The 24,740-nt window shown below is 52.7% G+C and overlaps 2 protein-coding genes across 9 annotated transcripts in view; one reads left to right on the forward strand and one right to left on the reverse strand.

Annotated features, from left to right (window-relative positions):
- Positions 1-14,757, forward strand: part of BTBD2 (BTB domain containing 2) — a 25,394-nt gene extending 10,637 nt beyond the window's left edge. For 2 of the 3 annotated variants that reach the window (XM_084498545.1, XM_084498546.1), the window contains 7 exons: positions 234-390; positions 4,157-4,262; positions 5,061-5,258; positions 8,090-8,282; positions 10,006-10,093; positions 11,137-11,283; positions 11,829-14,757. In XM_084498545.1, coding sequence (XP_084354671.1) covers positions 234-390; positions 4,157-4,262; positions 5,061-5,258; positions 8,090-8,282; positions 10,006-10,093; positions 11,137-11,283; positions 11,829-11,990 — 1,051 coding nt within the window. In that variant the 3' untranslated portion in view covers positions 11,991-14,757. The remainder of the gene's footprint in view (positions 1-233; positions 391-4,156; positions 4,263-5,060; positions 5,259-8,089; positions 8,283-10,005; positions 10,094-11,136; positions 11,284-11,828) is intronic. The other variant, XR_014685941.1, reaches the window with a different exon arrangement.
- A 2,455-nt stretch (positions 14,758-17,212) lies between these two features.
- The window catches only part of CSNK1G2 (casein kinase 1 gamma 2), a 37,384-nt gene continuing 29,856 nt past the window's right edge, over positions 17,213-24,740 (reverse strand). For 5 of the 6 annotated variants that reach the window (XM_084498552.1, XM_084498551.1, XM_084498550.1 and 2 more), the window contains exons 3-12: positions 24,618-24,658; positions 24,006-24,075; positions 23,432-23,580; positions 22,830-23,064; positions 22,523-22,608; positions 22,049-22,133; positions 21,801-21,949; positions 21,398-21,481; positions 18,196-18,302; positions 17,213-17,744 (exon numbers count right to left, since the gene is read on the reverse strand). In XM_084498552.1, coding sequence (XP_084354678.1) covers positions 17,690-17,744; positions 18,196-18,302; positions 21,398-21,481; positions 21,801-21,949; positions 22,049-22,133; positions 22,523-22,608; positions 22,830-23,064; positions 23,432-23,580; positions 24,006-24,075; positions 24,618-24,658 — 1,061 coding nt within the window. In that variant the 3' untranslated portion in view covers positions 17,213-17,689. Of the gene's footprint in view, positions 17,745-18,195; positions 18,303-19,817; positions 19,926-21,397; positions 21,482-21,800; positions 21,950-22,048; positions 22,134-22,522; positions 22,609-22,829; positions 23,065-23,431; positions 23,581-24,005; positions 24,076-24,617; positions 24,659-24,740 lie in introns of all 6 variants that reach the window. The other variant, XM_084498555.1, reaches the window with a different exon arrangement.

Here is a 24,740-nt window from a genome sequence, read left to right on the forward strand (position 1 = left end):
TAAACCTCCTGAGCACAACTTGAGGCCATTTTTGTTTGCTTGTTTAAAAAAGCAAACAAACAACTAGAGTCAGTGAGAAGGATGTAAAAACTGTTCCATCTCTCAAAAAATGGGGCCAGGCTGATGTGCAGAAGCACAAATAAGTTTTTATGAACTACAAGGGCTTTTCTTTTTTTTTATACCTTGTTATCTTACTGGCTACATCAGAGCAATGTTTGTTTGTATGCTTTCAGATTTCTTTATTCAGACGAAGTTCAGATTGGACCAGAGACTGTTATGACAACGCTTTACACAGCTAAAAAATATGCAGTTCCAGCCCTGGAAGCTCATTGTGTGGAATTTCTTAAAAAAAACCTCCGAGCAGACAATGCATTCATGCTGTTAACACAGGTGAGCTTGCAGTCATTTGGATTAAATTTCTTGAGAGATCAGAAAATAGAAGTTTTATGAGTGTTAGAGAGTTGATTGTCCAAACCGGAGCAGTTCTGCGTCTTGTGCTTTTTGATTTTTCTTACAGGTATGTAGTGGTGATGAGCAGGTTTGTATAAGGAACAATGAAATACAGCAAGTGTTGCTGCCATTTCAGCTCTGCTTTTTGTTTTGGTGTGGCAGGAGATTCCATCCAGTGTGTGAGCTGGGGAAGAAATTAACAGGATGGAAAAACTTCATCTGCCAAGAAGAAAAGTGAAATGAGAGGATTTTCACTTGTTCAGGTTCAGGACTTTCTTCGTGCAAAGCTTACTTCATCTAACTGGGCAAATGTTCTTTGATGGGCTGTTTTGTAATAGTTTCCCCCAGAATGGGGATAAAAGACAATGCAACTTCTTCAAGAGTGCTTTGGTTGGCTGATTTTCATAGGAGAGGAAATGGCCACTACCTGTTAGAGATGACAAAATGATCTCTTCCTCAGCCTGCTCCAGCTAACCCTGCTGCTGTACAGGAGGCATGCAGACATAGAGTCGCAGTACAGCCGTGTTTCTCGGCTCAGGTTGACTGCATGTCTGTGTGTCCTTCCCTCTTATCTGAGGGTTGGACTGGTCTCTTTGCGTTTGACTCTTCGAAGTAGCAAACTGGAAGCCAGCGTTTACTGCTTCTGCTTATTTTGGAGAAGATCAGGTTTGCACTCAGGTTGATTAATCTAGCATCACTATCCTTCCTGTTCCTTGGCTTCATTTTTTTTTCTTTCTGGTCCCCGCCACCCTCTGCTAACAGCTGATAACATATCAGTGACTTCCGTGGTGTAGCCATGCCATCACCTGTGCATTGCAGCGTCTGTCACATTGCCAGGGACATCTTCTTGGTGCTGTAGGAACAAGAAACAAACATGCACTGTGGGCACTGAGTTTTCCTTTAGGGAATGGACGTACTTTTGACTAGCTCTGGAGAACTGTTTCTGATCAGCCTGCTCAGGAAAGCTGCTGTGATTTTAGATGTTAAAGAAACCCTGCAGAAGAGTCTTGGCAGATGCCCTGAGTTGGGAACCAGTGCACTGAAGTGGTCTGGCTCTGAGAGGTTGTCCTGCCTTGCCTAGTATATGGCTGCTGGCTCTTTTCCTACTTGTCAGGAGTATAAGCATCTTTCAGGCTGTGACTGTGGTTACTGCGTCAGTAGCGGTGTCCCCCTGCAGTTTTTTTGCAAAGCCTGAAACAGTGTTGGCTCAGAGCAGCTGAGCTCTTTGCTTGTTTGCTGTGATTAGGCTGGGATTTTATGAGTTTAAATATTTGGATCAGGTTCTCAAAGTAGTTCTATTTTACACTGCCATTGTAGATATTCTTGGCTGCTGAGGATTCAGCTCTGGCTGCATTAAATGTCTAATGCTTGAGTGTAAAATACTGTGTCTTCTAACAAATGTTTTCTTTTCTTTAAAAAAAACTTGGCTCTCTTCCACATGCCATAAATGGGTGAGGCAGCCTCTGATATATTGGGGGAGCCGCATTCCACTTTGTGGGAAAGGTTTAAGATTTAAAGGTTCTTGCTTGGGTCATGGTAGCCAAATTCACACTCCCATCTGATTCACCGTGGGACAATCGTATCTCTTTGGCTGCAGCAGTCTTGATTTTTGGGCTCTGCAGCCTGAAATCTGAAAGATCAGGATCTGTTATCCAAAAGCTGAGAAGCGATCTCTCCTACTGACTTAAGTTTTGAAGAGGCATCCTGTGCTTGCCATCACCTGATGAGAATTAGACATGTAAACTGTTTGGTGGTATTCCTTACGTAGGGATTTTGTGTTGTGGTGTCCCTCCACAACCTGACGTCTCAGGTATGGCAAAGTAGCGTTTAGGTTTGCAGTAACTTCTTTACAATTCACAAAGATCCTTTGGCAGAGGAAGAAGGGGTCCTAGTTTTTCATGTATCAAAACCAAGATACTGCCTGGCGCCGTCAGCTGTGCTGGGGCAGCTGAAATGCTGGATGGGGACAGGCCTTCCTGGTTCCTTTTGCTCTGTGAAATTAGCTTAGGGCTTATCCATTATGATTAATTATCACTGATGATTCATATCCAGTGGATGTTTGCTGTCACAATATACCGAGTCTCTTAGATGTCTGAGGCTGGAATTCTTTCAGAAACTTATCTCAGTGATAACAGACTCACTGAGTGAGCAGCCTGTCAAGAAACTCTGAGATCTGGTCCTTCAGTGTGAAAATCAGCCTCTATTTCTTGCAACAAATCTGTCAATTACAGATTTGAGATGTATCTTGTGCAAAACACTTCCCAAGAGGCTTAAGATTGTGGACAGCTGACTGTAGAGCCTAAGACCCCAAAACTCTTTTGCATGTATCCTGTGGGTTGGCAACTACGAGAGCAATGGTGTTTCAAGCAACTGCTAATTTCTGGCAGAAATATAAGTAACAAACAGCCTTCCTAATCAATTGTGCCTCATAGTGAACACAGTGCGGTTTCATGCCAGATGTGCATGCAAATGTCATTCTGATCAACAAGATGTAGTAGCTTGCCTGAAGGAGCTCTGGGGGAGAACTGCGTGACTGTAATGTAAGTCCTTCACGTGTCAGAAGAGAGCCACTCCAGTAGTAAAGTCTGAGTCAGTCGCAGCTCTTGGATGCCAAGAGTGCGAGGCGCTGGCAGGCCTCCAGCGCCAGGAGCAGGGGATGACTGGTGGGATGAAACACTGAGATGTTTCAGCTCTTTGTGCTTGAGGTCTCAGTGTCGAATGTGGACTCTGCTGAACTCTACAGCCCTTGAACAAGGGTGAAGCAGAAGATGCCCAAGAGTCGGAACCTCTGTGAGTGACTGAATTTCCATCCCAAAACACAATTTTAAACCTTACCTGTGCCGGTTCAAGTCCCTGGATATTGTGGCTCTGTAATGTTATGTGTCATGCAAAGATGGTCCCTTCCTAAATAGCAAAGACAAAGCGCTGGAGATAACAAGTCATCCTGGTGCCTTTTGTGTGTTCCCACCTTTTGCTTCTGCTAGGCACAGGGATGGTAATATGCCTTTGCAGTCTCAGAGAGGGGGGATCTGAGGTGGGGAGTGAAATATTAGGAGTTTGGGTACAGAGATCCTGAGCAACTCTCCAAGCTGTGTACAGATTTGGTTTGGACCAGTACCCTATTTTTGGGGGAGTTCTTTAAGGTAACTAGATTGGAGTGGATGTTTCTGTGTAAAAATAAGCAAATTCACTAAGTAGGCTGCCTACCCTGCAGGGTTTTGTGCATCTCTGGGCTGGCTCTGTGTGCCTGTTAAGGCATTTTGCTAATACACAAAATGAGTGTGACTGTGTTCTTACAGAATAAGCCACCTCTTCAGATCCTTAGAGTGAGCAGGCCTGGAGTCATTGGGCAAAGCTTTCTTCTAAATATAAAAATGACGTAGTAAAAATTACCCGTGTTAGCTGACATGGTCAGTACGGTGCTAGAAAGCACTACAGTCATGTTAACTGATGTGATATTGAAACAAAGACGTGCCTGAAGACATGCACAGCTAAAACAGAACAGATGCCAAATGCGGATTTTTTTTCTAGTGTTTGCCTTGTCATGCTTAAATGCTTGTGAAAGACTGCTGCAGCCCAATGAAATTGTGATGTAATCAGGCAAAGTACTGCTAATGAAGATGGGCTTTGGGGCAGTGGGGAGTGTCCTTAACCAGTGTGAATTTTAAAATACCTTTTGTGTTAATGATTACTTCTTCATTACTAGGCAAGACTTTTTGATGAACCTCAGCTGGCCAGCCTTTGCCTAGAGAACATAGACAAGAACACATCAGATGCCATCAATGCAGAGGGATTTACAGACATTGATCTAGGTAAGCGTTTTTTCCTGTCTTCTGCAGGCTTTCATAAAAAGCTAAGCTCTAAAGTTATTACAGGTTAATACTTGATGCTTTTCTTTTGTAGCTTTGCTGTTCTGGATTAATCTGTTGAACGAACAGTCCCTGGCACTAAGTGGCTAGAGACTAAGCATTTGCAAAAGAGCATGCACACTTGCAGAAATATCCTGGAATCTGCTTACTTTGGTGCAACTTGATTTTTCTGGGCATGATACAAAGCCTGTTTCCTCTGTTGATGTTGGCAGGTTTTGGGTGGGTGTAACTTGCCCTCTTTTGTGGAGTTGGCCGTGTTCCCTGAGTCTTCGTCAGGTTTTGGAGTTAAAAAGGTGTTGCGCTTTTGGAAGCAAGAACTGGTTATTTTAATTATCGTATGCAGTAGCCAAACTTGCTGGGCACAGTTAATAGACATTAAAATTCAGACTTTAACCTTCTTCTAATGAAATGGAATATGGAGGTAAGACACAGGTAACCTTCTGGCTTGTGTGCTGCTTGCTTCATCCAAATTTCACATCAAGTAAGTTGCAATTTATTCTACTGCACTTGCATTAACATACAAAATAAATGGGCACTATTTGCTGCTCTGGTGAGTTCCTTGCTTATGGAATATGCAGATTTATCTTCCTTATAGGTTGCAGGCAGCACTTTGGGGAGATGCTGTTTTTTCAATTGCTTCTCTTTCACTTGTTTTGGCTGTACATGCAGTAGTTGTGGCTAGGTAAAACGGGGTCATTTGGGTTAGTGCCTAAAGTTGTCCCTGTCTGTCCTGCCTTGCAGACACCCTGGTCGCGGTGCTGGAGAGGGATACCTTGGGGATCCGGGAGGTTCGTTTGTTTAATGCAGTGGTTCGCTGGTCGGAGGCTGAGTGTCAACGGCAGCAACTTCAGGTGATTCCAGAGAACAAGCGGAAAGTACTGGGCAAAGCGCTTTCTCTTATCCGCTTCCCATTGATGACTATTGAGGAGTTTGCAGCAGGTAACTGAACAAAGGCGTTTCTGGCAGCCCTGGTCTTTGCTTTCTCTGAACTACAGAGGACTAAGTACATGAAAGTGCATTTTTTGCTGTGTGTTCTGTAGTAACTTACAAACTTGAGATTATTCCCCATTCACACTGACCTACAGAATCTGCTGTGTAAATGCTGTTTCCATCCATGATCCTCTTGTTTTTAAAGGCTACGGTGCTCCCTCAGGTGCAAGTAGGATCATACCTCCTCATTTGTTTTCATAGTATGTTCACATGGTTGCTTTCTCATTCAGCTGAGATATAAATGCGTTCACATGCATTCATTTCCAACCATATAACCTACACAAAGCAAATGGTGTTTCAAATAGCTGTTGTTGATTGTAGCCTGTTCCCCAAGAGAGAAGAGGATATTTCCTCACCTGTTCGCTGTTGCCTCTAATCCAGTGGTGATGTTGACCATGTTTTACTGATACCATTCAGAGCAGAGCCTCGTAACAAGAAAAACTTCTTAAATGTTCTTTGAGCTGAAGGGGTGGTGGTATTTAGTTTTTCAGGTTTACGGTAAGATCTTGGTCTAAAAGATGTCTAATGCATTTAACAATTTTGACTAAAGATTTTTTTTGAGTTTTGTTTTCATTGCCTGTTCATGCTCTGGCGGTTCTTCAGGGATTGAAAACTGGCAATTGGCTTAAGCATTTTTTCATGCTAAAAGACACCATGGAACCATTTTCAAAGCTGAAACTTCTTTTATGCTACAGTCACCTGTACAAAGAAGTAGAAGGAGTCAGTGAAGCCAATTTCTTTGTGAATTTCTTCCTTAGGCAAAGATGACATCAGCTGATTGATAGTTAATGTTCATCCCTCTAGATGAATAGGGATATTAGTAAATTTGTGATTAAAACTTGACCTTCACTTTATTTGCCTGTCACAGCAGTGGTGTGGATTTGGGGACATGAATCTCTTCAGAAACAGCTTGGCCAGGGAGATAGGGATCTGCTCATCCAAAGTTAGTAGCTTTTTCCTTTGTGTTGGCTCTCAGTGAAACATAGCAGGTTCTGTTCCTGAATTGCATGTTATGCCAAACAGCAGCTTGCAGCAGGGTCAGAGGCTTGCAGTCTGGCTTGATGGAAGAGAGCATCCTCCTGGATGGTGTTAAAGCAGGGTAATTACGTGTACTGAGCTGTGAATTTTTGTTTCAATCCTCCCTTCAGATCTTGCGTAAATCCCTCTCAGTGGGAGGAATGTGTTAGTTCTGGCATATTTGGGTTGAAGCCTTGGAGTGGGGAATGCCCCCACCCCATACTGGCTGTCAAAGCTGTTTGTTGGACTGGGATCTTTGATCCGTCTTCTTTCTTTGAGAGAAACTTTTCAAGTGTTCTCCATCCACTTTAATCTGAAAGATGAACAAACGAAACTCCAATACACCAACCCTGAGTGCTTGCACAGGTCAGCTGTCCCTTCAATAAGTTCCTACCTTGGGATTGCTTCAGCTTCATCCTTGGTGTTTGAGGGACTTCCTTGGTGACCCCAGCAGAGGAAGGAGAGGGAAACAGCTCCTCTCTGCCGCCCGCTCCCAAGAGGGGAGGTGAAGGGAAAGGCATGGTATGGGTGGTGGTTTCACCCGCTTATGGTATAATCTGTACTGAATGTGGAGTTCTGCATGAAGACATTCTAACTGGCAAATGCGTCGCTCCCCCTTTAAGCAAGTAATTTGAAACATCTGAGAATTGCATTGCAGCAGCACAGGATACGTTTAGACTTGATCAGTGATGGTTAGTTTTTGCTGAGCAAGATATCCACAAGCTCATTCATCTGTTAACAGCCTACTTCCTTAAATTTTTTCATCTGTACCTATTGCAGTCTTGGACCACATTATGTCTACCATCCAGGAGTATGCAGCTGGGCACAGTTCTAACATCTGGCTGAATTTAATCAACTACAAATCACATTGGACCAAAAAGTAGCTAGACTTTGCTTTCCATGTTACAGAACTCTCAGTTCTTCACCATGCACCAGCGGTCTTTGTGTTGAAAGCCTCTCACAAATAGAGGTGCAGAGCAACTTTTTACTATTTGCTACAGGAATTGAGATATTGACTGATTTTTACCCATTTCCACTTCTGAAAGTATTTGAAGTTGTTTCCAAAGCTTGAGTCTAATATCTCTTTGGAATAAACATCTAGTTACTGAAGCAAAGATGAGACTGTCTCAATTCATGCTAAAAATCCCTAGTGTTTTTTCTTGGTTCTACAAAAGCAGACAAAGAATCTTTTTTTTTTTTTTTTTTTTTTAAAAAAAAAAAAAAAGAGTTCAAATGCCCCAGGAAGGGAGGGAGTCAAAGCAGTGCAGGAACTGAACCACCTTTGTCTCAACTGAAAAATATTCCTCTTTCTAAGTTGATGGTGGCCAGCTGATGTTCCTTCCCATTACCCCTCATGGGATCCCATGGTGTCTTAACATTAATATTCTAAAATACCAGTGTAGATGTATGAAAATCCCTTTTATCTGTATTATCATATCCTGAGGGTATGGAGGAAGGATTAGCTGAATGATTGTTTTTAAACCATCCCTTTTAGCCAAATGCCTCTTGGCTCTGTGGAGCTGTGCTCTTAATTACTATGTCACATATGTGCTCTGCAGAGGCTCCACAGCCCACAACTACCCTGCAAATAAAAGGCAGGCAGTGCTTTCTGTCTGAGGCTTAATTTCTGGATATGCCATTGAAATCCTGTTTCCGATGCTCTTGTTTGCAAGTCACATGTGCCTCCTGCCCCTGAACTCTCGCGAGTATCCCTTTCAGCTTGTGAGGGCTGACCACCTCATGGTTTTCATATTCTTCTGCAGGGCCTGCCCAGTCAGGAATCCTTACGGACCGAGAGGTGGTGAGCCTGTTCCTCCACTTCACAGTGAACCCAAAGCCACGGGTGGAGTTCATTGACCGACCACGCTGCTGCCTGCGGGGGAAGGAGTGCAGCATCAGCCGTTTCCAGCAGGTGGAGAGCCGCTGGGGGTACAGTGGGACTAGTGACAGGATAAGGTCAGCTTCTCTGCTAATTCTGCTGCTGATAGATTGATGTTTACTGAGCTTTCAGCCTACTCTAGACCTAAACCTGCAAGGTTACATGCTAGACCCTAACTGCCACATGAACCCTCATGCCAAACCACAAAGGGAAAGTGTTTTGCTGGGCAGAAGCCTCACCAGACGCATTAACCTGCATGTGCAGCTGCAGGCTGCCACTTTGCTTCTGTATTGGCAAAGGTTTGCATCAATTGTGGCCCTTGAGCACAGGCCTCTTGGTGGATTTATCTGTCTCCTTTTCAAATGGCTTCCTGCAGCTGTATGGGCATGTAGCAGTTGGTCACCAGGCAGCTCACAGCCTCCTCCTGTGCCTGGGTATGTTGACTAACCAATGCTCCATCAGGTCAGTTCCTTGTTGTATCCTAAGTGTAAACGTGGTTTGTTGGAGCCCCTTAATCTTGCCTGTTTGAGGAAGGGATTAGAATGAAAATGCTTGCTGTGCCTGCCTTTCTGCTGACATCTAGTTTGTTTATACTTAAGCTGGGAGACAAATAGCGAAGTCCAGCCATGGTGACAGAGATGTGGCATGGCATGGCAAGTGGTGGTGGTTTGCAAGCTTTGAGTGTCCAAGTGGTTAGAGCAAGACAGGAAGTATCCAGAAAGCCGTGGTTGTTTCCAGGTTGTTCCTTGTCTTGGGGGAAAAGGGAACTTCCATGAATACAGTTCTTTAAAAACCTCAGGGTTCTTTGTTGGTGGTTCCCTTGCATATCAATAGTGCTGTCAGCCTTCTGGAAGGGTCCAGATTGGCCCAGAGATCCAGTTGGAAGAGCTGCTGCCTCCAAACATTTACTGCTCTGAGATCTAGCATTCAGAGGTCTTGTATTTGACTTTGTGTCCAGCTGCTGACAGCATCAGGGTCCTTCTTCAGCCTGGCCTGTGTGTGGGTCATTACTGAATACTTTGGGGGGGGGCAGTACAGTGGCTTCTGACTTGCCACAGTGTTTGTCCTTGGAATACACAGGGCTGAAAGAATTGGTGGGCAGGTGAAGAAATAATGCTGGCGGTTTGGCAGCCACTGAGGTTTTCTGCTAGCTGAGAAGATAGAGCTGAACAGGGGGGTGAATATCGTTGCCCTTAATGTCTTAGGCAGCAGGGATTCCTGTATTCAGGAGCTATTGACTCTTATTTTCTACTCTCGGGTAAATCTTGAGTGCAGCTAGCTGCTACCCTGCGGCTATACCCAGCCAATGCTCAAAAGCACATTAACAATTCTCCTCCAGTGCTTAGCAGTGAAATACCTAATGACACTTTAAGTGGTCTTTGCTGTTACCTTGCTTGAAAGACTGTTGCTGCTGTGAGGTGGGCGCTATTCCACTCTCTGCAGGCTACCCTGTCCTTGCCTGGCTGGCGTTTTTGGATGCTGACATCATACTGCAACCTCAAGGTGCTTCTGAGCTGGACTCTGAAGCCCGATGATGGGATGATGCAGCTTTGCATTTTACATGAGCAAACAAATTTACTTGCTGGCCCATTAGGACCAAGCTTAACTTGTAAGCTTACAAGTTAGGGTTTCTGTAAAGGATTTCAGTTATTAGTATGAGTTGCATTTGAAACTGCAGTATGTGCTTGATTAAATAGTAGATCTGAAATTAAAGTAAGTGAAGATACTTGCGCTTCATCATCGTACTGTTTCAGTACAGGAGTGGTAAGTTGATCTGACTTTCGTCATCTATTCCTGCAGGTTCTCAGTAAACAAAAGGATATTTGTAGTTGGGTTTGGATTATACGGATCCATACATGGGCCAACGGATTACCAAGTAAATATACAGGTAATTCTCTGTACTACATCAAAGACAGTTGCTACTGTAGGGACTACTTTACACGTTTTAGTGAGTATGCAACAGAATCTTAACTTGGAAGGGACTGCATTTGTTTTATAGATAGGGTGGTTGGCAGATGTAGTGTGGGCCAGATGGGGCACTGGGTATAAGAGGGATTATTGCTCTCAATTTGATGCAGCCTCCCGTTAGACGCATCAATGCCGTATCTCCCCAAGTCTATTCACAGCCTTTGAAAATACATCCAGGAGAGTAGTGAAACAGTTTGAGAAAAGCCATGCATGTTTTCCTACATCAAGCAGGCAGGCTGATTCTGCAGCAGTGGTCAGGTATTGCATTACCATTTGTACTTTTGCTCCAGGCTGTACAAATGCAGTGGAGCAGTCACAGTTCAGCAAGGGAAGAGAAGAAAACAATTGCTGTGAGTGCGCTGGGCCTGTGCAGTGCCAGTGTGCACCTGTTTGAGATGGCGAGTAGGACTTAGGGAGCTTGTTTTTTGACACACCTGTCTGAAGTCCATTAACAGCTGTTTGAAAGACTTTGTCTTATAAAAGTCTTGTGCACATTGTTCTGGATGTACATAAGTAACCTGCCTGAGTCTGGACCCCTTGAGAGCAATTGCCCCCAGGAAAGTTACCCCAACACAGCTGATGTGATAAGCACAGTCTGTCTATGCTTCCTGAACAGCCAGGGTCACTTTCTAGCGCCTCTGAGCTCTTGGAGGCTAAAAGGAAGCGAAGGTCTAAGCAAACAGCCACCTGTAGTGCTGCGCCAGGCTTCAGGGTAAAGAGGGGAATGTCTTTGTCTTGGGTTTTCTGGGATGCAAGCGTGCTGTTGTTCAGTATGTGATGGCACAAGCAACACGATGTTGCAGTTGCAACAGGGCTCTGAAGCTGTGGTGGAACTGGTCAAACTACCGAGTCCCTCAGACCCAGTGCGGTTCAGAGAGGACATGCCTGCACTAGTGCCAATTCTGATGTGCAGGGCAGCTTCCAACTAACTGTATGGATTAAAATTTAACACATCTCTTGCAGATCATCCACACAGACAGTAATACGGTCCTGGGGCAGAACGACACAGGGTTCAGCTGTGATGGATCTTCAAACACTTTCCGGGTCATGTTCAAGGAACCTGTTGAGATTTTACCCAACGTCAACTATACAGCATGTGCTACTCTAAAGGTACTGTAGTGGGACAGCATGGATAGAAGAGTGGCTTATAAGTATAGGTGAAAGCAGGTTTTTTCAGTGCAACATGGTTCTTACTCTCTCTGTGTTTCAGTGAGGCGAGTTTAGTTTTGAAGGCTTCCTTTGGAGACCTTCACCTGGTGGTAGGATGTACACACTGACCATCAGGATTCAGGGTTGGTTTTTAACTTCTCTAGCAAGTATACTGTAATTAACAGGCTGAATGTGTGATGAGGTGAGGGGATTTTTTTCTTGGTGCACACAGATAAACTGTCAGCTCTGTATGCTTGTAATACAGAGCCCATCTGGACTGGCTTTAAAAAGTTGTTATTGAACTGTTGAGATCTGGTTAAATGCAGTGTTAAGCTCTGATAGCGATGAGAACTTTGCTCAAAATACCTAAAGAAGCAGAAAGAAATGGGAGGTGCTGAGACTTCCAAAGTTCATTGCTTTGGGTGGAGCGTACCTGGGCAGCAGGGTCCAGCAGGCCTGCGATCTCTGTCTTGATCTGTTCTTCTTGTCTTCTGTAACCATTGCAGGGTCCAGATTCCCACTATGGAACCAAAGGACTGCGCAAAGTGATCCATGAATCACCAACAACAGGAGCCAAAACCTGCTTTACGTTCTGCTACGCGGCTGGGAATAACAACGGCACTTCTGTGGAGGATGGACAAATCCCAGAGATCATCTTCTACACATAGTGCAGCTGTGGAGCTGGCTCTGGACTTTTCTGTTCTCTTCCCCGTGACCTTCCAAACTAAATTTCTGGCTGAGTTTGACCACACCAATTGGAGCCACACTAGCCAAAGGTCTCAGTAAAACCATTTCAAAGCTCATGTTTTGCCTTGTGCTAGTGATTCTGCTGCTATCCCATACCAGACTAACTGGTTTACCAGTATCATTTGTAGGTTGTCTGTGGCTAGTCATTTTTCACTTTACTGATTAATCCTATCTAACAACATGCATTTTTTTGACTGTAATGAATGTAGATGCTTTTCCACCAGTCAGAAGCATGGAAACGAGTGGCTCTGGTTGTGGTTACACTTGCTGTGAGGAGCAAATCCTGCAAAAAGAAAAAAGACAAAGTCCGGGGCTGTATGGCCCCTCCTCCTCTGCTCTAGCGCAGCAGTTGAGGCAAAGCGGTTTGCAGTGTTTGGCTGGCAACACCACTGCAAAGGCAGAGCTCGACCAGCCTGCGCTTGGCGCGTCCCCTCCTGCTGGCTGCAGCACGTGCAGCCGCCTTCAAAAAGTGACAGAAAGTGGCCTTTTCCCTGAGGCTTGCCGTTTCAGCACTACACGGTCTTGAGGGAGACCTCAAAACTAGAGCGCCTCTAGAGACTACAGCGTTTTCATGCTACTCTCACTAATTTGTGACAATCCTTTACCTTGGGCAGTTGGCGACAGTGAGGTGAGCTCCCCTGCGGGGCTGGGAAGGGGCAGCGGCTCTGGCAGGGCAGGCTCTGCCCTCTCCTGGGGGCAGCTGCTGTGCTGAGTCCCGTGGTGCTTCTTCCAAACTCCGTATGGTGTTCAAAATGATGGGTGATACTCAGATAACCCCGTGCAGCATTTAGCAGCAGGGAAATCTGTACTAGTTGTTACTGTGCTAATCAAATCCTTTATTTGCAGATAGTGCTGGGATTTGTCAGTTGGAGCAAGCAAGGGAACTTGCCTCACCTGGCCCCCGTGTTCCTGTGTATTGCTGCTGTTCTCATGCACGTTTCAATGCATTTTCTATTTTTTTTGTTTGTTTCTGTGCATTGCTAACCTACTCCTAGGCTGCTTCAGAGCACTGCTGCCCTGATGCAAAATAGGAAGAGGCTTGATGTGCAACCGCCTGTTACTTAATAATGCAGCAGATGGACGAGGATTTATGGAACAGTTTAGGAAAACATTAAAGATTTTCTGTTTGCCAGTGTATATTTGCAGTCTACCTGTTTGGACAAGTGCAGGAGGAAGATACAATATTTCCAAACATCACCTGGCTTTGGGCTGGTTAGTTCAGTAATCATGAATAAGCTCCCTTCTTACCTGTTCAGGACTGGTTGTTTTCACCGTCAGCAGGTTCAGCCATAGTCAGTAGGTAAAGGTGCCCTGCGGGGAGGAGGTGGGAGGCGCTGCCCACTGGAGGCTGGGTTTTCCCTCCCCTTCCTCTGCAGAGGAAGCCGTAACTAAAGGACATCTTGGCAGGGTGTCCAGAGCCCTCCAAAGTCTGCGTGGGACTTGCTGGCACGTTGTGGTGCTGCCTCAAAACTGAGGTTCTCTTTTGCAAACCTCTCCCTCTGCCCTAGGCGCACGAGGCTGTCCAGACTGGCCCGGCGGTAGTTGCCACCTTGTTCAGCTGCTGGAAGTTGAAACCCGGTCATCCTTCGCTGATGCGGATGGCTGAGTGCCTGCTCACTTGCGGGGGAAAGTGCGTCTCTTCCCCTTGCTCCCTCCGGTTGGGCTCTGTCTTCAGCCTGTGGCTGGCCGGGTGTCTCCTTGTCAGCCACGCAGCAGTAATACGGTCAGGAACACCCCACACCTCGTAATCAGTAGCGTTTAGAGATGTCGATAGTGTGTTACGTTCTCTAGGAAGACGTTGTAAGATGTGTATATTGTAAGCCTGCTTCAAGGTAGGATGTTTTTAATATGGCCAGTACTTTAAAAAAAAAAATAAATAATCTGATGGGTCCATGACTTAGTTATTGAACCTGACTCTGTGCAATGCAAGCGGTGTCGTGAGGCGGATCGGCAGGACGGGTGAGCTCTGCCCTCTGAGGGGCAGCCCTTTGGGGCACGCACCCCTGCTTGCGCTCTGCCTCTGCTGCTCCCCTCAGGCAGCAGCAGCTTCACTTCCCTGCCCGGAGCCACCTCGGGGCCTGCATGAGCCCCGCGCCGGGCCGGCTGCGGTGGGTGCGGCACCTCGGGCACTTCTGTATATAGGTGGCAATAGTGGAAATAATTGGAATTTGAAAGAAGCAAAGCTGCACACTTGGCTATCGAAAGAGCAGGACTTGAAGGCAGGCCTTGCTGTAACCTAGCTCAGCTGAGGAGGATGGGCCCTAGCTGGCTTGTCCCTGAAGCATCTGTTTTTACTGCTCTTTTGTTATGCAATTTCTTTTCCCAAATTCACCTTTCCTGCTTTCAAGCCACAAGGTAGGTCTGTTTGCTTGTCCTGTTGGGGAGGGAGAGGAGTCAGACTCTGAACTACACCCGAGCAACTTCTGTTCTTACGGCTTTTATGCAGTTTGATGCAATTCTGGCTTTTGTAGATAGATGAATGTAATTCATTGTTGGACTTGCCTGTTTCCAAAAGTATGAGATGTTCTGTTGTACCATGTCACCTTCCAAGCAGAGCTGGGACTGTCTTGACTCCAGTGCTATATTGATGAATGTATCCAATGCTCTCGTTCAGTGTTCACACTCTGCTTTTGGCCAGCTTTGTGATTTGTAAATAGGAAATCAATAAAGACATTCAGGTTGTCTTTACAGAGTTCCTTCCTGATTTGAAGAGAGCTATGGGCAGGCAGCGGCTGCGCCTTGCTCAGCACCTCGGGGCTGTGCCAAAGCCTGCTGCTGGTGATGCCCTGCACTGGGGCTGCCCTGAGCCAGGCTGCAGCCCTGGGCGGAGCATGGTGCAGGCAAACCCATCTTTGTTGGGATGGATGAACCAGAATCACAAGACCTCTCACTGCTGCTCTCCCACAGGAACCCTCAGCCTGGACCCTGGCCTCTTCTCACCCTGCAACTGAAGCAGCACCACCCTTGAGGAGGCACAAGGCCCCATCCTGGCTTTTCCTGCTATTTTCTGCTTTTTTCTTTCCTGCTCTTTTTCTTTCTTGAGCTACAGCTCTGTCCTGGGGTAGCTGTGTCTATTGACTTCCAGCCTCAGCCCGAAACCACCCCTGGGGAGCCTGGGGGAGAGCTGGGCTGAGCAGGGACCTGTCTGGAGCCATCACGTCACTGCTGCTCCCCTGAGCACCCCCCCGTGCCTTTGGTCCTGCTGCTCACATGAAAAAGAACCAAGGGGCTGCGGCTGCAGCTCAGCAGTGTTTAGCAGCAGGAAAGGCACCTGAATATTGGGGGCTGAGGCACCAGCCCACAAAGGGGCCGTGGCAGCTCCTGCATGGGGCAAACGCTGCTGGTTGAGCTGCAGAGGAGAAGGGGCTGCAGATCTCTGTCCCACCCTTGGGGTCATGCATTGACACACAGACAAAGGTGGAGGGTTTTAAAGATTTTTTTTTATTATTATTTTTATTTTATATTTTTTATTAAAAAAAAAAAAAAACAAAAGCCCCTAAGTTCTATGGCTTCAAAGAAGCATCAGAGAAATTTAAATGCCATTTCTGTACACTTTGTTTTAAAGCAGTAACTAAACTTGCAATGGAACAAACGCCCTCACGTACAATCTCAGTATTTGGACTCCGTGCTGGAAGGACAGGGAGTCCTGGGGGCTGCAGCCCTGGCCCCCCCCTTGCAGCTGCTGACGGCAGCGGGTGAGCAGCTGGAGTCAGGCAAACACCCTCGGCTGTGTCCCTGCCCCTCCGCGGCTCCTCTTCAGCCTCTGCTTGGGTTTGTCTGAGCCGATGCTCTGAGAAGGGTCCGCTTCCAGTGAAGATTTAAGGCGATTTTTTTGTTTTGTTTTGTTTTGTTTCTTTGCCTTGGTGGGGAGGTGAGGGCAAACACCGCACATCGTTCCCCACCGCAGCCAGGGGATGCGGCAGCAGCTGGGGCTGCCCTGGCTGCTGCAGCCCAGAAGCCAAAGCTGGGTTCAATCCTGAATTCAGGCAGAAGCGGGGCTGTGGTGCTGCGCCCTCCCTTGGGGCCGCAGGTACCTGATGGGTGCTGGGGCAGGAAGGGTGAGCACCCCCGTGGGCTGGTGCAGCCCCTCGTGCTATTTGGGGCCTCCCCTCCCTCCCGAGATGCTCGGTTTGGACAAATGCTTCAAAGCAGCCACAGATGTTCCCATTTTCCCCCACCCCCACCCTCCCCAGAAGCCTCAGCACAGCCTCAGCCCCGCTCTCGGGGTAGAACAACAGGGTTTTGGTAAAGATAAGCGTGCCCCTCCCTCCCCCCCTCCAATGTGTGGTGATCAATACACACAACAGCGCGGGGTCAGTCACGTGGGAAAGCTGCAGTGGCCCTGGGGTGGTGAGGAACAGGGTGTCTGGGGGTCTGCGTGTGTGGGTGAGACGATGGCTAAAAAAAACCCGGTCCCCTCCCTCCCTCCCTCATTACCCCCCACTCCCCTGGCAGAATCGGACCCGGCCCCCCTGTGGGAGGCAGCGGGGAGCGGGCAGAGGCTGCCGGGACGGTGGCTGTGGCAGCGCTGGCCGTCCCGGTGCCCTTTGCCATCCAGTCACCGTCGCCAAGTGCCTCCCTGCCCACCTTGGCATGAGGCCCTGCGCCCTCACCCTGTGCCTGCCGTCACCCCGAGGGGCTCAGACACACGGCACGGGGGCTGTAAAATCAAGGCCAATAAAACGCTGCCACAGGACCTGCCCTGTGCTGCCTGACAGACCTAAAGCTGCTGTGGAAACAAATCCAGCCCTAAGACATCACAGCGTCAGAGAGGAGATGCTTTTCCTTCCAAGCTCTGAAATGTGCTCTCACGGGTCCCTCTGGTGCTGCCTGACACCGGCTCGGTCCTGTCCCGGTGCCCCCTGCCCCTGGGAGTCACTGGCTGTTCATGGCAAGACCAAACATCACTTGTATTGCTAGCAAAAGTGCATCGTAAAAAGAAGTGTAAACGCATTTTTCCCCCCTCCCCGCCCCGCACGCACCCAGCACTTCTCGCCGTACCAGAGACCACAGCGCTCGTCACCACAGGCATTAACGAAAGGGGAGGGGAAACCTAACGGGGGACAGGGGCAAGGGGCCCTAACGAAAGAGCAGAATTCGGTAACACTGAAGATGACGGTCAAAGACTGACAACTCAGCACTCTGCACCGAGACTCACTTTAAATTAACTTAAGAGACAAAGAAGCAACAGAAAAAAAAATTCCTCCTTAGCCCACTGCTCTCGAAATTGTCTTCTGCTTCTTCTAAGACAGCGACGTTTTAGAGTCTGTAGAGTTGATCCCCGTTTCAAACTAGGTATAGACTCAGAAGCAAGTGACGCTGTGGATTTGTTTCCGTTTCTTTTTTCTTTTTTTCTTTTAGACGGACGCAGGAACTTCAGCGAAGTCGGGCTTGGTTCGAGTAAACGGCCACGCACTGGGCGAGTGGCGGAGGAAAGGACAAGCAGTTTGGGGAGGCCCCGCTCCCCGCCTGCGCGTGGGGCGCCGGGGGAGGCCAGCTGGCTCGGCCCCAGCCCCGTCCAAACCGAGGGGCCGCCGCCGCCGGCTCCACGGGTCAAGATCCAGCCACGGCCAGAGGGAGAGGAGCCCTCGTGCACGCCGCTCCACCCGGCCCCGGCAGCTCACTTGCGACGCTTGGTGGTTTTCCTCTTCCTTCTCTTGAAGAAACAGCAGCACCTGGGGACAGAGGGGACCCGTCAGTGCCCGGGCCCAGATGGGATCAGCACCCCCGGGGGATCAGGGGACACAAAGCCTTTGGCAGCCTGGAGGGCCCCACCCGGGGCAGAATTGCCCCAGCACATGGCCTGGGTCGGGTGCAGAGCGCAGCGATGGCCACAGCAAGTGATGCTCACCGTGGTGGCACTGGCCCTGGCACGCAATGACAGCCACGGCAAACACCGCCCGCTGGAGCCAGGGGCTCCCCGAGAGGGACCGGCCCCAGCTGTGTGTGCGGGCACTGTGCCGGGTTTGGGAAGGAGCTGGGGGTGGTGGCCCTGCAGGGACGCCACTCGTTGGGTCCCCGTGAGGAGCTGCAGATGTTTGCTGGGCTGCTCCTCCCCCAGGGGGGCAAGGCAAGGCACCACAGCCCTGACCAGCCCCAGGGGACAGGGCCGGGACACATCCTTACTTTGTATCGTCTGTCACCTCCACCTCGGTGGGGGCTGTGATGGGGGCGTTCGAATGTCCTGCAGTCGGGTCATCTGTGTTCAACTCTCCGTTGGTGGAGCTCATCACCTGCGGGGAAGCCAGTGTCAGTGCGGGGGCATCCTGCGGGGCACCGGCTGGTCCTCAGCCTCGTCCCCAGCCCTGTGGCAGCCCCAGGTGGTGGCACAGCCCCCCTGTCCCCCCCACCCCAGCCCTGCCCTGCAAGAGCCAAGAGCACCAGCATCCCCACACGGGGCAGGAGGACGGTGCCCTCGCCCAGCCAGCACTGCTCCGCCTCGGTGCTGAGCACAGCCGATTGCAATGACCCCGGGTCCCCTGCACACCCCCACAGGACAGGGGTTGCTGGCGGCCCCGTGACGCTGCTCGCTGCCCCACGTCATCCTTCTGCCAAGCCAAGCACCCAGACACAGCTCTCGTCGTTGGACCCCAAGCCTTGGCACTGCTGGGCCCTGTGGGGCCGAGCCCAGCACCCATCCCACAGGCTCCTGCCAGCACCCAGGGCCCCTGCCCGCTCACAGGCGGCAGGGCCGAGAGGAAAACCCGGTCACCGAGGCAGGGATGGGGTTGGCACAGGCAATGGGGACTTGCCTGAAAACCCCTCTGCTGCTCCCGCAAAGCCAGGAGTACCCTGGGGGATGCGCAGGCATCGCCAAGCTGCTTGTCCCATGAGGACGTTTGGCCCTTCGCCGGCTCACAGAGCTGCCGGCCGACAGCCACCGTGCCTAGCCAGCGGGGCTCCTTCAAGCGACAGCCCCCTGAAACCAGCCTGGGGACCCGTGAGCCACCAGCACCCCCTGCAGCACCGGGCGCGGGCGGAGATGGGAGGGAGGCCGGCAGAGCAGGAGCAGGGAGCAGCCGCAGGGGCAGGGAGGGGACGCTGGAGGAGCGGGGCAGGCTGAGCTGTCCCCACGGCCTGCCCTGGCCCTCACGATGGGAGCTGAGCGAAAGCCCAGGACCCAGCGGCTGTGGAGATCCGTCACGGAGCAGCAGGAACGAGCAGCGGCGGTGGGGACGGCAGCAGAGACGGAGTAAGCAGCACAGGCCTGGCTGGGGGGGGGGCTGAGGGGCCCCTGGTGCAGGTGTCCCCCCCCCAAACCGTGCGGACTGGAGCCGGCCAGCCCGAGGCAGGGGCAGGAGGCGGCGAGCAGGGGGCTGGCGGCGCAGGGACGGGACCAAGGCGGGGAGCCGAGGCTGAGGGCTGCCCAGGGAAAGGGAGGAGAAGCCGGGCTCAAAGCCGCCGCTCCATTCGAGCGATGGAGGTGAAGGGAAGTCCCCACCGGGGGTACAGCCGTGTCCAGCACAGACACGGAGCAGAGCCGGCGCTGTGCCCGTCTCCAGCTGCCCTCCGAGTCCCAGCGGCAGCCCCGGGAAGCAGCGCCAGCCTCGGCTGCGAGCCGGGAGCAGGGCCCCGGGCATCACACGGGGACAGCCCTGTGCCGGCGTGTCGCAGCCTGGCCAAGAGCCCGGCGTGCGCAGCCCCGGGGCTGCTGCCTGGCACGGCCGGCAGGCACCCTGGGGCCTGGCGCGGGTTGGCTCTGCTTTCCCCCAAGCCCGCCCATGCCCTCGGCGCGTGGTTGCGTGTACCTGGACGGACCCCCCGAGCCTGCCGGCTGCCAGGTGAGCTCCCAAAGGCTCCTCGGCAGGCTGCCCACCGGCCTGAGGATCCCACAACTCCGTCCCCTCGGGCGGCTGCTCGCGCCAGGCAGGAGGAACAGAATGAAAAGAAACAAAAGAAAAGAAAAGAGGAAGAAGAATGGGGGAGAGAAGGGAAGAGGTGGAGGGAAAGGGCGGGGAGAAGAGTGGCAAAAGGAGTCGAGAAAATAAGACATGCAAAAGCAAAACCATGACCGGAGCAGCTCAAGTTTGTGGTTGCGGAGGGCGCTCGCCCTGCGCTGTCCCGGTGGCTCCTCCCTGAAACCGCTGCTGGGACACGGGGGGCTCTGCACCTCCCTGCCACGCTCACACCACAGCCCCCACAAAGAACTGGGCTCTTCCCTCCGCATGGGGCAGCTGGGGCCACCCCGCCCCATGGAGCTCAGCCGCCCTGCGTGGGGCTGGCAGCCACTCTGCCGAGGCGGGTGCAGCTCCTCGTGGTGACAGCACGAGGAACCGAGCTGCGCCGTGCCTCAAGGGCTCCCCCAGCGATGCAGCACCGCGCTGCCAAACCCTCAGCATGACTGCTGGGGGTCATTGGATCCCCAGGTCCCAAACTGCTTCAGTGCTGTGGGATTTTTGTGCTCTGGTTTCCCCACAGCCCTCGAGGAGAGAAGTCAAGCACGGCACTTCTCAGGTGCTGGAGGCAGAGCGCAGAGCTCACTGGGGGCAAGTTCCCAGGAAGGAGCCAGATGCGCTCTGGAGACGCTGCGCCTCCCTAGGGACGCTGCCCAGTCACCGGCCACCCGGGGCTGACACATGGCTGCAGGAGGACGGGCGCTGCGTGCTTGGCTCCAGCCCACCTGCTCCCCTTGGATGCTCAAACCAAGAAGACCAGGGTCCGTACAGGACAGCTTGGGGAAACGTGTGAGGTTTGCTCTTGCTGGCAGCAGTCCCCAGACCATGCTCCCTGCACAGCCACGGCACCAGAGTATGGCTGGCAGCTCGGCCCATCGCTCTGCCCTGCGCTGCCCCCAGCTTGGCCCCACGTGCCCGGTGTGGGGCCACACGCTGCTGAGCCGCCCCACACAGCCTCCCAGAACACCCCTCCCTCGTCCCGTGTCTCTGTCCCAGTGGTGAAGAGAAGTGGCACAGCAAACAGAGCAGCGCGTTGCCCCGGGGGGATGCAGCACCTGGGGGCATTGCCCTTAGCACCACGGTGGCTCGACGTGTCCCGTGCTCACACCCAGCAGTGCTAAGCCCCGCTGGAGCTGGAGCTGGAGCGGGAGCTGGAGCCCAGCCCTGGCATTTCCCAGCTGTGCTCCAGCCTCCTGCAGCTGCTTCCCCCCGGCTTCTGCCAGCCGCCTGGACCCGGAGACACAGCCCAGGGTCCTCCACAAGCCTCAAGCCCAGACCCACAGGGAGGAAACCCTCCAACAGCCAGCACAGGGAAAAAGGACGCCGTTGTCCCTCCTCCATGAAGAGCCCCTGCTGGGCGCTGCATGGATCAGAAGCCCGAGTCACGCGTGACCTCGGTGCTGTGCCCCGGCCGGGGCCGCGCCGCTGCTCACCTGGTGTTTGGTGTGTGGCTGTGCTTTGTCTCTGTTCGGGGGCTGCACCTGCACCTCGCTATGCATCGTGCCGATGGGGGTGGGCTGGGGACACAAGCACAACGTCAGCTGCGCCCCAGAGGCCCTCCCGCCACCCACCACCGCCTGCTCCAAACGTACAGAGCATCTCGGAATCGGGGCCAGACCCCAGCCCCTTCACCTCCCCGCCCGGTGTGTGGCTGCACTGAGCCCACGGAGGGTGCCCGTGGCAGAAATCGAGTCGCCAGCTCGGCCACTGGGTTCCCCTTAGCTCCAGGAGCCTCCAGCTCCCGTGTGACAGCTCCGATTCCCCAGCTCGGAGCTGGATTTGGGGCCCTCCTTTACACGAGCGCCCCGCACCATCCCCGGCTCCCTCCCCACTCACCAGCGGTTTCCCTGCCCAGTCGTATTCGTAGTCGAACACGTAACCGTTCCTCTCGAACAAGTCTGTGAAGAGCTTCCGCAGGTAGTCATAGTCGGGCTTCTCGAAGAAATCCAGTCGCCGCACGTAGCGCAAGTACGTGGCCATCTCCTCTGCGGGGACAGAGCGGGCTCAGTTGGGGCAGGGGGACAAGGTGCCAGGCCAGCAAGGGGCCAGGCTGGGGACAAGGACAGGCCACGCAGAGCCCTCACCTGGGAAGTTCTCACAGAGCACCTCCACTGGAGTGGCTCTTTTGGTGTCGCCGATCTTCTGATACCTCTCCTTTAGCGTGTCGGCCTGGCAGAGACAAGGAGCAGGTGAGGAGGAGAGGGGGAGGCACTGGGCGCTGTCAGACAGGCAGCGGGGTCTTGGTGCCCCTGGCCCCGGTGGCAGTGAGAGCTCACTGCTGGGAACCTGCCCGGGGCAGGCTGGGGGTGAGCGCAGCGCCCAGACAGCCACTGGGACGGTGGCTGGGATATCCACAGAGGGGGGGCACCAAGAGGGGGCCCCTGCAGACACTCAGCACAGCCAGGGTCAGGCACAGAGCTCAGAGCAACAGCCCTGGACTCCACCGAGGCGCTGACCCCAGGGGCCAAAGCTTTCTTCCCCCATTCCTGGCTGCTGCCCGGGGCAGAGCCAGAGCCACGTGGCAGCCACGTGTGGGGACAGCAGGAGCTGGCGATTACCTTGAGGCCTTGCCAAGGAAGGCTCCCGCGAAGGAAGTACATAAACATGTGTCCTAACGCTTCCAAGTCGTCCCTGCGGCTTTGTTCTGAGCGGGGCAAGAAGCAGTCATAAGCACATTCCCACCACAGCCCCCTTCCCTGTCCCCACCAGCTCCCACAGCACCCCATGTCCCCTGCCAACCCCCCAGGCTGCAGCAGAGGCTGTTTGTCCCCAGCCCCACCACCAGCAGGGGGGAGCTCGTGCCCTGCAGCCCCCTTCCCTCCCCCTTTTGGCCAAGGCAGGGCTGGCGGCACGGCGCACACACACCTTTCCCCAGGTGGGTGTTGATGCTCATGTAGCGTGCTGTCCCCGTCAGGCTCTTGTGCTCTCGGTAGGGGATGTGTTTTTTGGTCTCGGGGTCTATATACTCTTTGGCCAGGCCAAAATCGATGATGTGGATGGTGTGCTGCCGCTTGCTGCCCGGCCGCCCCACCAGGAAGTTCTCTGGCTTGACGTCTCTGTAGATCAGGCTTTTGGTGTGGACGTACTCCATCCGCGTGATCTGGGGGCAGGAGGGGAGGTCAGCACCGCGGTGGAGACGCGCCAACCGCAGCCACGGACACAGCGCCCCGTGCCCTCCTCCCTCGGGCCCTATTCTGCTCAGACTGCCTCGACCCAGCCAGCAGCCCGGCTCCCCTCACACAGAGGTCCAACCGCACCTCTGACAGTCACAGACACCTGGCCGTGCCTGGAGCAGGGCGAGGCAGAGCACAGCTCAGCCAGGGCCACCCGGCACGACCCACCCTGCTGGGCACAGGGAACGGCCCCGTGCCTCGTCCCTCCTGTATCAGGGAGAGCACGAGGGATGAGGAGAGGCCCGCCCGGCGCTGGGGGCCCCACGCAGCCCCCCGGGGAGGTGCGGTGCTCACCAGCTGGATCGCGATCATCAGGACGGTCTTGAGCGTGAAGGTCCGATCACACAGATCAAAGAGATCTTCCAGGCTGGGGCCGAGCAGCTCCAACACCATGGCGTTGTACTTCCCGCAGGGGCCAAAGTAGTAAACCTGAGGAATTCCTTCTGCAAGAGACAGAGCAGGGGCTGTCAGCGGTTGCGGCGGGGCCGAGCAGCACGCGGCCACGATGCCACGGCCACGCCGCTCCCGCAGCCAGCACGGGGGCTGCTGGTGGGGGGTCACCGCAACGCCCTCCCCCCAGGCTGCAGGCAGCCCAGCTCTGCTCCTGGCAGAAGGGCGAGGGAGACAGCTCCATCTGCACCCCTGACGGCTGCAGGGGAGGTGGGGGAGAAGAACTAAATAAAAAGGGATCAAAGATCAGATGTGGCTGTGTAAGGACAGCCTCTCCCAGCTGAGCAGATGGACGGAGTGGCTCGGGCTGGGGAGCGAAGCTGCAGAAGGTGCAGCCACCTCTAGAGAAGTCTCTCCCTGCCCCGGCCCCATCGCCCAGACACTGGCTGCCCGCAGCAGCTCAGCCCCGGCCCCGTACCTGCATTGCCAAGCTGCTTGTAGAACCGATACTCCAGGTGCAGCTGGGGGGCCCGGGACTTTATGGGTTCCTTGGAGGAGAGAAGGAGAAGAGGTGAGGCTATGGCACAGAGCGGGATGCTCAGGAGGTCTGGCTGGCAGACCCCTCCTTCACAGGTTGGCAGCAGCTGGGGCTGGCAGCATTCAGGGGTGAGAAACAACAGTGCAAAATGAAGACAAAGAGGCAGGGGATGGGGAGAGGAAACCAGCCCACGCGGGAGCCTGATCCGACCCCTCCAGAGAGAGCCAGGGGCTGGGGGAGGCGTTCACAGAGCTGGTGTTGGTGGCACCACACTCTCCAGGAGCCCTCTGCACTGGTACCAGCTGAAGGGGTGCTGACAGCAGGCCACAGCCAGCTCCTGGTGAAGCAAAGCCCCAGCCGTTCTCCCCAGGGCTGCATCACCCCACCTGGAGTGACGCTGGCTGCCTGCATGCCCTCAATTCCTAGCAGCGAGCGCAGCTCCCCTACGCAGCCTGTCCCGACCCACTTTAACAGGCTGGGCAGGGCGAACAATTGCACTCTGAGGCTGCCCAAACGTTCCCCCCCACCACCTCGGACCACAAAAAGACTCACCAATTTGATAGCTACGTATTCGTTGGTGTAGAGGTTCTTTCCTGCAGGGAAAGACAGAACAAAAGGCATTGGAAGTGAGCGAGCCTTTGCATTACCCCCCCCCCACGCCCGCTGCAGTCCCCA

This window comes from Aythya ferina (assembly GCF_964211825.1).
Source record: "Aythya ferina genome assembly, chromosome: 26".
Lineage (NCBI taxonomy): Eukaryota > Metazoa > Chordata > Aves > Anseriformes > Anatidae > Aythya > Aythya ferina.